Source organism: Gymnogyps californianus, chromosome 5 (assembly GCF_018139145.2).
Source record: "Gymnogyps californianus isolate 813 chromosome 5, ASM1813914v2, whole genome shotgun sequence".
In the NCBI taxonomy this organism is placed as follows: Eukaryota; Metazoa; Chordata; class Aves; order Accipitriformes; family Cathartidae; genus Gymnogyps; species Gymnogyps californianus.
Window position 1 is genome coordinate 42805226 of NC_059475.1, and position 15320 is coordinate 42820545.

Here is a 15320-nt window from a genome sequence, read left to right on the forward strand (position 1 = left end):
CAAGTTTTACAGCATAAATGCAAAACCTGAGGATCTGAAAGTTTGCAATGTAAATCTTTACTATGTTTTACTGTAAATATTCTGTTATTGCTGAACAAGGTGATCCAGATAAGCCAGGCCTATATTGCTTTCACAGAAACAGTATAAAAAGGAGCATACATTTTTACAACCTAAAAAACACACAGAAGAAACTCACTGTATAGTTGCATGATACATTGGCCTCAACGGTAATGCTGAATTACAGAGTATTCCCCCAGAAAGCTCACTCATTTCTGCCTAAGGGTACAATTTGTCTCCCAATGCATCAGTATAATTGTAGGGCCACATAAACAAGATCACTGAAATGATCCAGGTTAAATAGGCACATATTTAAGAGTAAAATATGCTGTTACTTAATTAATACATGTAATTCAGGACATGCAGAATAATAAGAAAAATATTAGTATTTCCTCATGATCTATGGCCTTGTAAACTGACAATCTAACGTTTTGTAATTTTACAATGGTACATAGCAATAGTTTAGGTTATTTGTTATTTTCCCCAACACGTCCCTCTAAAGCATCCAGTCTTACAAAAGCAGCAAGTGGGTTCGGGGCGGGGGGGGGGGGTGGTGGTGGTGGTGGTGGTGTTAGTTTGTTACAACATCTTACATGATATTAGAGACATACAGTTTCAATTCTGAAAGCTTACCAAGAGGTGCTTTGAGAAACCTGCGCTCAATTCCTTGCTCTATCTGAAGCAGTGCAGATGCCAAGTAGTGGACAACATTATTAACTGGCTGAGGAGTACTTGTACTTGTTGATGCAGCACTTGGAGCTTCAGTTTTTAACCCAACAAGTCTAGAATAGAAATGTATTAAATGATCTTTATTTTTTTAAACATACTTTGAATTTAACACCATAGATATTTGTACAGGTCTGTATCCACAGTAGATTTTTATTTTCACTTCATTTACATGCATGGACTATGGACATGAACAGATACTGCACAGGTATAATTAGTTATCCCAGTTCTCGAGTTTGCTTAATTAGTCTAGTTAATCTAGATAAGTCATCTTTATGTAACAAAGTTATCTAAATTTCAAGAAATGTGGATGGCAAATTTCACTACAATTAATAAGATTTCCAGAAGATTTGATGCAACATCCATCAGCTGGTTTATGAGAGGTTTCTGTGAAGAGTACAGTCCCAATAATTCTTCAGTGAAAACACTTCCAGTGGTGAGGTGTAGCTTTTTAGAATACTACCATTTGTGGAAGTTCAACTACATATATCCCCACAATTAATACCAGAAAGTAATTTTAGAATGTTAAATCAAGAATTGTTGACTTGTATGTTCTCATCCTTGGAGGATTTTTCTAAAATACTCTTTGGGGGTGGGGGGGTGGTAGGTTTCCAATAAAACAGCCTTCTTTGACCAAGGACTAATCAATCAAAGTGTAGTTAATCTTCCCGAACCACAAACATTAAGTATAACGTAGGAGAGCAACTCACACTAATGAAAATAAAATTCAATTTCTACTTGGGGTTTATATATAAAAAAAAAAAAAAAAAACAACAAAAAAACAAAAAACCCCAACTAATTAAGACTTTCTGGATTCTGCTTTATTCTGGTGAATGAGCAATACTTTTGGTTGTCCCTGTTCTTTTTTCACACTTAAAAGCTGTTCATTATATTTTGCAGTCACACACATTTTGAGAGCCTGAAAGCAAACAGAAAAAAAGCTGCATAGTTATTTACATTTCACTAGTCAAACTCCAAGGTCTTAATGAGATGTCACTCGCTCTGAGGTGGATAAAAAGCCCAGCATCAAAAGCAATCTGTCACATGATTTCAGAATCCCATAGTCTCTGTTTTAATATGCAAGACTTTATTAAAGTAGACTTTACTCAGAAACTTTGACGGAGTCAGTATCAAACGGAAAAAAATGAAGCAACAAGCTTCTGCAGTTGAATTGAGAGTTGGCAATGGAGCAAGTGCCCAAGGTAACCGGAGACAGATAAATTTTAGCTTCTTAATTAAAACAGCGGAGTATTTCTATGTTGTGGTTTGCAGTAAGCAAATGTCTGTAAATGGTGTCATTAATATAACGAAGGATGACCCTATCCACTTTGCACGCAACTAGAGAACTCAGATCTGAAGGGCAGTCTTATATGAAAATACTCATTCAGCGAACTGAAATAAAAAGGGAAAAACCTTAAAGAACTTTAAATTTCTACATCCAACACAGCATTCAAGAATCCACCCAGAAATACAGCTTTCATAAGTCTAATTGTTTATGTATTCTGTGAGGTTTTCTGCAAACAGTATGTTAGTACAATGATCGCGTCCAATTAATCTTTTTTCCTGCAATATTTCAACATTCACATCCTAGCAAGACATAAAATTTTATACGTATTAAGAATCTACCTTAATTTACTTATTTCTGAAAAGTATGTAACTTCTGAGAATTAAATATTTAGAAATCTTCAGTTTCTATAGTTTGATTTACAAAAAACACCGATACAGTGTGGAGTCCCACATCTGTTGCAAGCTTTTGTTTAAAAAACAAACAAAAAACCAACAAAACACTTTTACAGTTGCAACACTATGATTTGAGGTTTCCTCTCTTCTACTACGTTGCAGCTTGCTCTTCAGAAGAATCATAATTCATGAAGTTATAAGATTATATCTCTGTTTTGCTGCAGTGCTAAAGGTTAATTCAGACCATGGCCTGTTGCACTGATGGTTCAACCAGCAATTTGTTGTTATTACCATTTTCCCTTTTAAACACTCCTACTCTTTCCACAGAGTAGGGTTCCTCCCCCCCCCCCCCTTTTTTTTTTCTTCTGGAAAACAAACCAGAAATTGCCAGATTAATTTTTCTCTGCATTTTGAATGATTTTAAAATGAATTCACTTATTCCTTATTTGATAATTAATGTTCACTTTGAACAGTGTAACATCTGAATAGTAGAAGTTGTAAAAATTGGTGTCTTAGGCTTATATGGTAATAGAACAGTGTCATTTAGAAAATATAAACCAATGCAAAAATCTCACATTTTACAACTCAAATCTTAAAAATACCATTCCAAAGAATTTGAGGGTAAAAACAATTTGAGGGTTAAAAAAACAGAGCACTGCTATAAAACTCACAGGGAAGAGCCATTATTTAAACCACAGCTCTTACCTGTCTTTCACAATAAACTTATCTTGATCATCAGTTTCCATTTCTTCAGAGTCTTCATTCACAGTTTTAATTATACCATTTTCTTTGTTTTCATCATTCAGAAACTCATACCGCCCATGTTCTAAGGCTACTCTCCAAGACTGTCTGTCTGTAACCTGAAGCAAACATAAAAATTTGAAGTTTCTAAAGAATCAAAAGGCCACAAACTTTTAGTGCCAATTACTGTCTACACTTAATTTAATTATGCTTTCAGTAAGAGCCATAGCATGCAAGAGTTCTCATTTAAGTTACAGACTTGACGGCACCACTGTGCTCCTAGGTATTCTACAATTCACAAATACCTTAATAGCCCCCAGTGTTCCTTGGTAGATCCTGTCTTCAATGTCCAAAAGAAAGTCTCTAAGTCTCAGTTCAAGCTGCTTCTCTGCAGACACGTGAGATCCATCATGAGCACTCTGCATCCTTCCGCGTCCTGAAGGAGGTCTGATGTCACTTTGAGGTTTGTCTGCAAGAATACCAAGTAACTTCGTGTTAGCGGACTTTGTTCCTTAAAGTAGCCACTGGTGGAGGGAACAAAAGCAGTACAGGGCAGAACAAACTGAACACACAGGTTCAAAACTCCCTTCCTATAGTGACAGTTGCCAACACCAACATCTCCATGCCAACTAAGGCATCCGATCCAACCAAGCGGAGTATACTTTTAAAGGGAAGACCTATAGAGTAGCATCCGCTCATCCGAACACACAGAATGAGAAATTCTTGTCAATTTAAAAGTCATTCTTTTGTCTTAAAATGTTTTCTAAAGCAGTAGATAATCAACAACTTTCTGCCGTAAGTGCAAGAAGGAAAAAAAAACAAACCCAAGAAAAAGAATAAAGTAATATTTCTAGTATTTTTCATATTTGATGGCCCTTACTTTACAGGAGAACTCCTCAGTTGTCTTTCCTGCATGGATCTTTATTGTGGCAACATTTAAAACAAGCATGTGCAACTGATAATCGCAAAAACTAACAGAACAAGATATAATCCCTTTTAAAAATTTAACTTTAAACCAAAACAAACAGATAAAGATAAGATGACACAGGCACAGAGTAGACTGACTGTGCCCTCTAATTAAAGGCAGGGGAAAAAAGGAACAAGACAGAAAGATAATTTATGAAAAAGGAGGGAAGGGCTGATGATGTGCTGTCAAGCAAAAACCTCTTCATAAGAGAACTGCAAATTCATGCAAAAAAATCAAAAGCCACAGGAAAGAGCTGAAAGTATTGCCCAGATCCTAAATTAGTGCTTGCAAATCTGCATAGGTGGCAAACGTTTCTGTTCACAGGATTTACCTTAAATCCTATGAGTGCAGTGATGAGGAGGTATATGCAAGACCTTAGAGGTATTTAATCAAAAAATACCATAAAGCTGTTGTTAAGGAAGTACAGGATGAATTTCTAAGATGCTCTCAACTGCAGAAACAATTCCCTGTAACTGAAAGTAACTATGCAAATATTCTCAAAACGTGTACTATCATACTCTGATGTCTGGATGGGGGAAACGTCCTTTTTGGTTTAAAAGAAAAAGAAGAAATGAAATGTTTTTTTCTTGAGCAGAACTGAAACAGCAGCAACTAGCTCGCAAATAACTGATGAGGAAAAGTTAATGGATACTGGAATAAAATCAAGTAACAGCACATATCAATTTTATTTCCATGCTCTTTTGAGTGGGATTTAGAAAATGGAGAAGGGCAATCTACAGCACAAGAGAATCACAGACTAGTTCTCACTTGTCCTGCAAGTCATTTAAGTGAAGGCAATAGGGCAGCAGCTAAAGTCCACTACAGTAAAACTCCCTGCAAAGTACAGCTACACATGGCCACTTATCACCGCTTGCTACACACGGCCACTTACCACTGCTTGCTACACAGGGGAGGCGGTATTGTTATTGGACCATTGCATTTGAATTTTCTTTATCTCTATTAAAGTGAAGTTCAAAGCTGCCTTTTTTTTTTTTTTTTAAATCAACGTTATTCTACAATTCTAACATAGAAAGAGAAGAAAAGTCTATGATTGTGGAAATCAAGTTGCTTCAGGGCAGAAAGCAACACACAAAATACAGATAAAGGTGCAGCAACTAGGAAAATAAGGAACTACACTCACAAACGTATCAGAAAATGATAGAGATTTTCTCACCAAAACACACAAACATAGCCATAAGGCCTCCAAATAAAGCTTAATTACTATGCAGAAACTCTGTCCTGTGCTAGTTTCCACCAAAAGAAATAGTAGATCAGTTATGGATGTAGTAGTATTTGATGTGTTCGCAGCATGTCCTGGCATACACAGTCCAGTAAAACAGAACTCAGCTCTGCTGTGAATAATTCTCCCTTGTCCCAATACAGATACACCGAAATCCTCACAATAATTTGGCATAATTCAAAACAAAATGCAACTTCTTAAACATTACCCTAAGGAGCTTCATTTTGGTAACATCCTCTACCCACCAACATGGCACAAACAAGCCAGCTGCAAGCTTGCGTACGCAGAACTTTATCAGTGATTGGAGCTAATGCCTTGCCAATAAATGGCAAAATACTTGGCTAGGAGAAAAGGGGAAAAAAAAAAAACCCTAAATCCTACGTCTAGGATGGGTTTAAGTATACTCCTACATTTTGAAACCCATAAAAAACAATACTGCTCTGCAGATGTCTCCTCCTCCTGTAACGAGCCTCTGCCAAAAGAAGAAAAGGGAAAAAAAAAAAATAGAGAATAATATCACAGAATCCACTGCACTGGCGTTAACCCACATAACAACCACCACAGCTACGCTATTATTGTCCTCCCAAAGGTTTTAGTATGACCCTGCAATATGCTATCATTCCCTTGTTCACAATAGGCCAGTAAAGTCTTTTGAATAATTTCATGCATTATAATGTTATGAAAGAACATATCCTACTCAACAAATCAAGGTAATAGTAATTGCCTCCCTTTGCAATGTTTCTGTCTCCAGTGTCATATCTTGTGTCTCCTTTCATCATAACTGGAAATGAGGACATCAGATGATCAATACTATGATTTACCTTTAGCAGATATTAATCTTTATTCCCCAGTTAATCTTTTCCCAAAGCTCAAATTACTTCCTAAAGATGTTTGTTTAAAAGCCAATCCCGTTTTACTAAGCAGTGAGATAACAGAAAAATTATTGCTTTTTTTAGCATAAAACACCAGAAAAAACACCAGAAAAAACACTACAAAGATCCATCGGGGGAAAAAAAAAAAAAAACAAAACACAACACCAAACCTGTTTTCCATAGAGTGAAACAATGCTTAAGAATAATTCTTATTTCTTAGGAATTACAATTAAATCAGAATTAAAGGTTTCTAGAATATTATATAGAAATTACAGCTGTGGAAGCAAATTAATATCAGGATCCTTTCATTTACCTGGAATATGGAATTTTTCCACAGGAAAGCTGCTTAGTTGTTCATATATTCTACTTTTCTCTTGTAAAAGAGTTTCTTTTAAGGCACTCTCCCTATGTCCTCGGGAATTGAGAGCCTCTAGGAGTTGGTCCAGTTGTTCCCGAGAATTGTAAAAGCACCAACGGTTTGGTTTATATACTGGCCTTGGCACCTCTACGACAACACTGGTGTGTGAATCTTGGTCAATATTGGAGGTAGTTTCACAGGATTTCAAAGACTCTCCAGTTTTACTGAATACCTGAGGTTCATTTGTGCAAGACTGTACACTATTCTGAAAGGAAGAGGTTCGAGGCAACAACATGTCTTCTGTGAGACCAGAATAGTCCTCTTCTATAAACAATCCAGGAACAGAGGGGAAAATCCAGTAGCGTCGGTACAGACGGTCACGACCTAACGGGGTGATATTTGTGCAGGCTGTGGCATTCTGAATCTTTTCTAACAGTTCCTTCTCTTTCTTTTGTTGCTCTTGTTTTAAAGCTTCTTCATCTTCAGCAGTAAGAGGTTCACTCTTTTCACAAGTGGTCTCTTCTTGTCTTGTAAATTCTTTATATCCATTTTGCCCTCTCCTTCCTAAAAGTTAAAGGAAGAAGAATGATAGCAACATGCTTATAAATTCTTTCTTTAACCAAAAACTCAAGTAAAGGGCAGGTTTTGGTTCTGTCCCTTTCTGATTATCTAAACTTACGCTGTCAAGGACCATCAGCTCAGTCAAGAAACAATACTAGTTTTATTAAAGAAAAATGCAAGTGATTAACCCCCTTCCCTCGATGAAAAGGAAGCCATCTTTAGTGTACTTTCACTTTCCAGAAACTAGACCAAGTCTCGTTTACTGACATTGTCATTTTTAACATCATAAAAAAGAAAAAAACCAAAATTTTAAGAACTTGTGTTATAAAAGTATCTTATAATGATAAAGTAAAATTCTAGCAATTTCATTACTGAATATAAACTATGTTTTGGACTTAATTTATCATACTCAAAATGATCAACTTAAACCCCCCAAAGACCTCAAGCAAAACCAGAATCCCTATATAAGAGCTTTTATTGCAAACTCAGTTACGTTACTTTATCCAATTTTTTTTTTTTTTAATATATATACACTACTATTTTTTCCCCTCAACTTGTACCAGCTGAAAGTATTCCAGTTCACATCTTAGTTTACCAAAGAATCAGGTCCTGATAGTCATCTAGAAAAGCATATCTTGTAATTAGCACATGCAACAGTGAAAGATGCTGTCAGCACTCAATTTCTACCGATTTCCAGTGTGACCTTCAGCTTCTCCAGTTGCGGGAATGAAATAACACTTGTTTGCTCTCCAGGCACAATGTCCCAAACACTGACATTCGAGAAACTTGAAGTTCTGTTTAAGACCTCATTGTTTTGCCATCATAAAGCTGTAGTAAACATGCAAACCTGTATTACTGAATAATTCAGAATTTCTATCCCAGGTACTGTTAGAAACCGTACAAGTTTGCAACCTTAAGTCCACAATCATCCAGGACTTTCACTGGCACAGACGCTTGCACAAAGCCTTCACGGGAGAAAGAGAGATGAGGCAGCAGCCCAAAGCCATCAACAAGTCATCCTCCTGTGGTGATATCTATGTCTAGTTAGAAATACCAGGCTGTGCTGTTTACTGCACTGCAGCTCCTACTAGCACCCTGCTATGGAAATTAAATCTAGGGATAAGTCTGGTTGCATTCTTGTATAGAAGGCATGCTGCTTCATTAACAAAGGCAAACTAAACCCAACCACTCAATATAACATTTTCTTTTAAAATAGCTGTTGTTTCTGCAGCTTCCTAATAAAAAGAATCAAAACCACACCATATCCTATTAGATGAGACTCCTACAACTCTCTATGAGTGCACTATTCATAACTGTAGCGGTTTGTTAGGCAATAGCCTGGGGTTTTTTAGGCAAAAGAGGAATCCAGATAGCAAATACGGAAGACAAGAAGAAACAGAAGTGTGAAAGAACATACAGCTGACTACATCAGGCCAGCTCAATGCACCTAATAACCCATTATGATCATCTTTGGGTGGGTTTTTTTGATTTTCCTTTAAAAATCTGCAGAAAAGATTGATACTTTATAAAAATTTACTATAAACCCCAAGAACTTCCCAGGTGCATGCATGCGTGTGTGTGCATACATGTACACAAATGAACAAATACATTATAGTATTACCTCTTCCTCGTTTTTTGTTTGGTCCCAGCTCTTCTTCATCCTCTGTCACTGTGTCCATGTCTTGCTCTTTACGTTCAATTTCTTTACTCTCTGTACTAGTATCAAGGTCTTCCCGTTCCTCCTCCCTGACACAATAAAATACACAAAAGTGACTAACTGACCAACCATGTATTAAAAGCTGAATGGAATAAAAAAAAAAAAAAAAATACACAATAGCGTATGGCATCTTCAACACAAACAGTATTTTCCTCTCAAAAGTAGTTAAGCTAGTCAGAGACCCATAATGCTTTTTAAAAATAAACTTTAAGTCAGAGAATATATTAAAATGCAGAAGCAACCCACTGAACTGTAAATGGAAAGTTCCACGTTAAAGACTAAAACCTGCTCTTTGGTATTCACTCTTTCATTTGAAGAGTATTATTATAATCAGATCCTTTTTGGAGACATCTTAGTGTAGTTCTACTGACTTGAATTTTTTTTCATGACAAAAAAAATGTTTCCTCATCAAAATGTATACTGTTTTAAAAAAATGCTTGTTACACATTCTTCCCTCATCTAGCAAATATAATTAAAAACCTACAGAACTACATGCAACCATTACAGGATAACATTTATTTTATTATTTTTTTTCAATTATAGTTTCAAAAACATAGCACAAATCTGTCTTTGGCCCATGCTCACCTTTTGCAAGCAGATTTATTTAACTAACTCCCTTCCTCAAGCAGGTAAAGATATAGTGTTGTATATACACTTTGCTTTTTTTCTGGAATCCTATACAGCTGCATGTGCATGAATCTTACCACCTGAAACCATACAGTTTTATTAATAGAACAAAAAGCCTTGGTTTTACGGAAATCACCTGGGATAGCACAGCATTTTTTTAAAAAATGCTACTAAATTTGATTCATAAACTGTTATGTGAGGTCAGTATTATCTGGCTCAGATCAGACCAATTCCTCAAATCAGAAAACAAACTAGAATGGCCTATTATGAAGATATTCATAGATATGAAATCAATGCAAGACAAAAAGTAATGCAAAAAAATACAAACTAGATTTTGCAAGTTTCTCTTGTCAGTAGGCAACACTGTCAAGCTTTCCATAGAAAGTGTAATAAAAGTTGATTTTAAAAATAAAATCACTTTCATAAAGCAATTCTAGAGCACTAGGAAGAAAAATAAAGTCAACATTAAGGGCTATATACTTAAATTAAAATATACCTTTGTATATGATCAAATCAATGAAAACTACATAGCTAAGGTCTGGCCACACAACTGAAAAGTACTGTATCATAGGTATCACAGTAATACCACATATCATACCCAACAGATACTTCTACAGCAGGATTTCTTTGCTCCTCTTCCTTCAGCTTTTCTTGTTTCTCTTTCATTTTTAACTCTTGTTCTTTTAACCTTTCTTCTTTCCTCTTACGTATCCTAATAAGAAGAAGAATATAGAAAACCAGTTGCAATTAATCTAGTGTCTGATCTGGCCACATCTTTTTTCTTTTATGCTACAGCATCATCTAAAAACAACAGTAACATGGGAAAGGACAATGCTTAGAACAATAAAGTTTCACTCCTGTCTATGGTCTCAAGAAACCAGTATAAAACACAAATGCTACTACTGTTTCTCATACGGCTTTTGCAATCAAGGAATTAATCTAATTTGTAGCAACAAAATTTGGCTTTCCATATCCTAGTCTTACCTTGCTGCTGCCGCCTCTCGTTCTTTGCGATGCTGTTCTGCCTTTAATTCTCTGAACTCCTGTTTTGCCTGTCGTAACACATCAACAGAGTCCTCAATGAAGTCTCGAGTGGAGACGAGAGTCAGAAGTTTCCCACAGAGGGCATGAAGGATCTTCATCTTTTCTCCTAATAAAATTCAGACCAATTTTTATATTTCATTATACAACTGATAAACAGGCCTTACTCTTACACACTCCAGACTGAAGACTGGTTCTCACTCAAGAAAAAGTGAACAGTCAAACATTTGTAGTGCACCAGCTGCACTTGCAAAGAGGCATTTCCTGAAATACCTGCTTTGCTCAGAGATGCGAGCCTTTATTTTTAAATTTATTAACTTTTAGCACCAAAAGAACAACTAAAATGCAACATTATCTTCAAAACGGAGATAAAGGAACAGTAGACAGTCATTTTTTTCTCCATTTCCAAGTAACAAAGAAAAGACTCAAACCAGAACAGCAATAAAAAGCAGGGGCTGAATCAAACATTCAGATGCTTCTCCCAGAGAGATACTCTTCGGCAAGTAAAACTAACATTTTTTTAACGGGATTTAAAAAAGCTACTCAGAAGTAATGAGACTGCCTAGCTCTGCAATCTCTGATCTGGTGGGACCTGCTTGTGGGGGCTGGAGCATAGGGGGTGGGTGTTGGTCTAGGTGACCTCCAGAGGTCCTTTCCAACCTAAATTATTCTATGATAAAGTAAATTTTGACCATTATTGATCTGAAGCAGTTACAAAACCGATCACTTGATGAGCAATCTAATAATCTCTAACATTTATTGTCTTTTATTACCTGGCAACAAATCATACACTGAGGTACTTGAAAGTTTCTTCAAGAGGCCAGGATTACTTAATCTCAGCTCCATGCAAGCATCATCAGTAGCATCAAACCCTCCTCGTTTCTGGTAACGGTATTTTGCATTGGCTGATGTTACATCAGCGCCTGATGCTAAAATGTGAAGTCTGAGAATCTCAGAAAGAGTGCAGCTATCAAGATCCAAGCTTTTCAAATTGCAGCCTACAGTTGAGAAGAATGAACAGTTATTTTATATAGACATTTAAATGTATATAAATATAAAAAATGTGCTTTATAATACAGAGCAAAATAAGAAGAGTAACAAAACAAGAAGTGAAACCCACACATACCCTGATGTAACTGGGGCCATGCAGCTGCCAAAGTTGCAACTGCAGACAGTGCAGATTTTGTAGGGTCTGCATCTTCATCCAAAGCCTCTGTTAAATCTTTAAGGAAATAAACACTTTATTCTAGTGCAAATTAAAACTTGTACTGTGGAGGGGAGGAAAGCAAGCCGTTTTTTAAAAGTTGCAGAAAAAGCAAAAAGAGGGCCGATATTTACAAAAGCATCAGTGTATTCAAAACACAATTCAACATCCAAATTAAAATTTATGTATCTTTAAATGCAACTAAAAATCCAACTAAAAGCTAAAGACATGCACCACATGCTATACGCTGTTCTCCCTATATATAAGCTGTTAAAGCAACCCCAATGCACAAAACATGCACAATGGCAACATAAAAGGCAGCAAAACCAAATCCATAAACACACCTGAAAGCAAAAACAACTAACAATGCAAGAACACCTGTATTTCATTCCCTCAAATGAACTGTTATTTCCTATCATCATTTTGTTTTTAGGAAAGACTATCCAAACATTTTGATACTGGTTATCACCACTCACTGTATACTTTTAATCTGTAGCTTAGATATAACCTTACTGTTCTGCACAAATACAATTACTAAGGCACTACAAAGAAACCATATTTCACCAAAACAAGCATCTGCACTCAATAAGGACCATCACACATTAGCAAACTGACCAGGAAAGCGAGGCAGTGAAAGGCAGAAGCAGCAAAATTCCTGTTTCTTAGACAAAAGTTTCCTTAGCACTTACAGGTATTTCTCCAGAGGGTTGGCAGAATTTTTTCAGCCTTGTATGCTGTTTCAACAATTTCACTTTATTCAAGTCCAAATCATTAAGCAGTTACAAAGTCATCAAGTCAATAAAGAGCCACAAATCCAAACTAAGACTACATAAAAAGCAAATCCACAACAGAGTCTTGTATGATGACTGATGCTGTTTGAAAACTGTCGCCCAAACATTGCAAAATTGATCTCTGCACCTCCCCTCTCACTGTATCTGTATAACAGGGTTTGAGAAAGTACTGTACACACCAAACCCCGACACTCATGGTGTTTTCTGTTGCAGAAACACTGCCTGTACAGAATTTAAGTGAGCAAACACGCCGACTACTACTAGTTTGGTTAGTCAGAATTACAAAGCCGAGAACACGTAATTCTTTTACGGGAAAGATGATGTCTAAACAAGAGTGACAAGATATGAAAGTTCAAAGGCAAGTAAAAGATAATACATAGAAGTGCCCTGCCCACAGCTCTGCTAAACTAGAAGTGAAACGGCAGATTTTTGTAATTGCCAGGTCCATATAGTCAAATTAAAATATGAAAGTTACATCACATTTTTTCTGGTCAGTCCTATGAATAAAGAATCTAATCAACTATTCTACAATTACCTGATAATGGAATCCTTGCTTATGTTGCTCAAGCAATGCTCTCAGTAGTTAAAAGATACAGTTTAATTGCTAAATTCAACAGTAATTAAAATACAGTCTAAATTTGTAAATTGAATAAAGTTATAGATTTGATACGGTGTTAACAAGAGCAGCCCCTACTGCTGAAGATAGTGCCCATGTTTTATATAAAGACACTTTATAGATTGGACATAAATCTTAAGCATGAGAATACACAGTCTTCAAGGGAAGAATTAAAGGAACCTTCCTGTACCTCACACATCTGTCTTACGAGGGAAACACAGGATTCACTTGACCTCAAACAGGGAGTGCTCTTATGTTCCTATCTGCCTCTAATGAAATAAAGACTAGCAGGAAGGGTCAAAGCTTCTCCTTTAACTAGTCAGCAAATTTGGCAGTCCATAAACACAGGACCTCATAAATTCAGAACAAAGCCTACACTTCCTTCTGATCAGTGGTTAGCGTATACCAAATGCCTCTGAAAACGTGGGCAACTTCAGCCTTAGAGTGAAGACCAAAGGTAGAGTGACTGTGAGATCCTTTACTGGAAAAGCAAAGAGACATGGTAGTATCTAGGAGTTGTGGATGCATACTTCTAAGTCTTGAAGGACAACGAATATTGAATTGTCCATTATAGTTGTGCTGGGGAGTTTTAGTTTTTAATCTAGTTAGGTCCAGAATTTTTTTTTTTTATAGCTACAGATAAAGACCTTTGAGAAGATTTAGGAAAAAGCCTTGTTTCCTGACCCTCAGGAGAAACATCTAACAGTGCTGAAGGAAGAGGAGGAAGGTGAAGACAAGTTTCCCTCACCTCCAAAACATAAGCAGTGCTGTTAAAAGCTTATTATGCTTTGCTGGATACAATCGTAGTAACAATGAGCTTGCTTTTTCTCTATTCCCCCCAGACCCACCCTCCGTGCCCAGTTTAAAGCTTTGATTTCAGATAAAAGAGAAAAAACAAGTCTATTTACATACAATATCCATGCATAATAAGACAATGTTAAACAAAGGAATGCCATAAATCATGCAGTTTAAAGTTAATTCCAGTGGAATTTCAGTTTTTCAGCAGTAAAATTACGGATCTGACCTTTGGTCTCAGCATCAGCTATTTGATCTTTGGCCACTTCCTCTTCCTCTTCGGCCATTGCCTGAAAGATGGCAGTCAGGAAGAAAAACAGCAATTCACATAGTGGGCCTTCAGTGTCATTTCCTACAAGAGCTTCCTCTAAAACTTCTGTGAATAAAGTTTAAGAAGCGTCACTTTTGCCGCAAAGCTGATAAACGATTATGTACTGAAGAATGAAAACATTTTTTTTCCCTTCAGGTATGATAATCAAGTTACTTTTCCATAATTTACTGCAAATATTCCTAAGGTGATGGTGTCAGAAAGAGTGCTGACAAAACAACATTATTTTCTTAATATATAACTGCAAGAGTAAAGTACAAGTAGACATTTTAATAAGTAGATTAACAGCTTCTACAATAAAATTAATTTTGATTTTATAAACACTGCAGAAATTGACTGTGAAGAGAAAACTGGATTGATATGCACGTGTAAGCACTGACATATTAAAGCTGCACAGGAAATTTTGTTGCACTGGTACTTGGGTGCATTTAAGATGTTTGGTTGTTTGGTAGGAGAAGGGACACCACAAAACTGGGGCACCTTGCCACATAAACGACAACTTGCCTAAAGTCACTCCTTCAGGAAATTCATCTTGAAGATCAAAAAGTTCCCCAAAAGCATATAAAAACTCCAAAACCATCAGAGCATCACCAAAGATCTCAGGAGGAAGTCTCGTCTTCACTGGCATTGGAACGGGAAGTTCCTGCAATGCAAATGGGACAACTTAATGTTGTATTTGGTTTCTGCAGAGTACACAAGTGATTAAAACCAAACAGTCAATGATTCTAAGAAGTGTATCTGTTGGGTTTCTTTAAATTTTACTGAAAATAGTTCTGCAAGACACATAATCAATTATCACAGTAACCTCCGTGGTAGTACTAACTTTAAAAACTGAAGCGCATGCAACTTGGATGTAAATCTTTTGAGATAGAAGTTTATTCATGTTCATGAAATTGAATGATTTTGTATCTTTGTTTAAAGGAACTCAAACCCACTACAAGTTAAGAACACTAGCTGTCAAGATTTCTCCTTTAAACCTGTATTATTTTACAAGAGTTT

The 15320-nt window shown here is 36.3% G+C and overlaps 1 protein-coding gene across 2 annotated transcripts in view; it reads right to left on the reverse strand.

Moving 5' to 3' along the window:
• Window positions 1-15320, reverse strand: part of BAZ1A (bromodomain adjacent to zinc finger domain 1A) — a 65153-nt gene that overhangs the window by 14598 nt on the left and 35235 nt on the right. The window contains exons 10-20 of one of the 2 annotated variants that reach the window (XM_050897004.1): window positions 14826-14964; window positions 14223-14369; window positions 11714-11809; window positions 11361-11585; window positions 10531-10696; window positions 10145-10258; window positions 8824-8948; window positions 6597-7205; window positions 3510-3673; window positions 3169-3323; window positions 691-839 (exon numbers count right to left, since the gene is read on the reverse strand). In XM_050897004.1, coding sequence (XP_050752961.1) covers window positions 691-839; window positions 3169-3323; window positions 3510-3673; window positions 6597-7205; window positions 8824-8948; window positions 10145-10258; window positions 10531-10696; window positions 11361-11585; window positions 11714-11809; window positions 14223-14369; window positions 14826-14964 — 2089 coding nt within the window. The remainder of the gene's footprint in view (window positions 1-690; window positions 840-3168; window positions 3324-3509; window positions 3674-6596; window positions 7206-8823; window positions 8949-10144; window positions 10259-10530; window positions 10697-11360; window positions 11586-11713; window positions 11810-14222; window positions 14370-14825; window positions 14965-15320) is intronic. The other variant, XM_050897005.1, reaches the window with a different exon arrangement.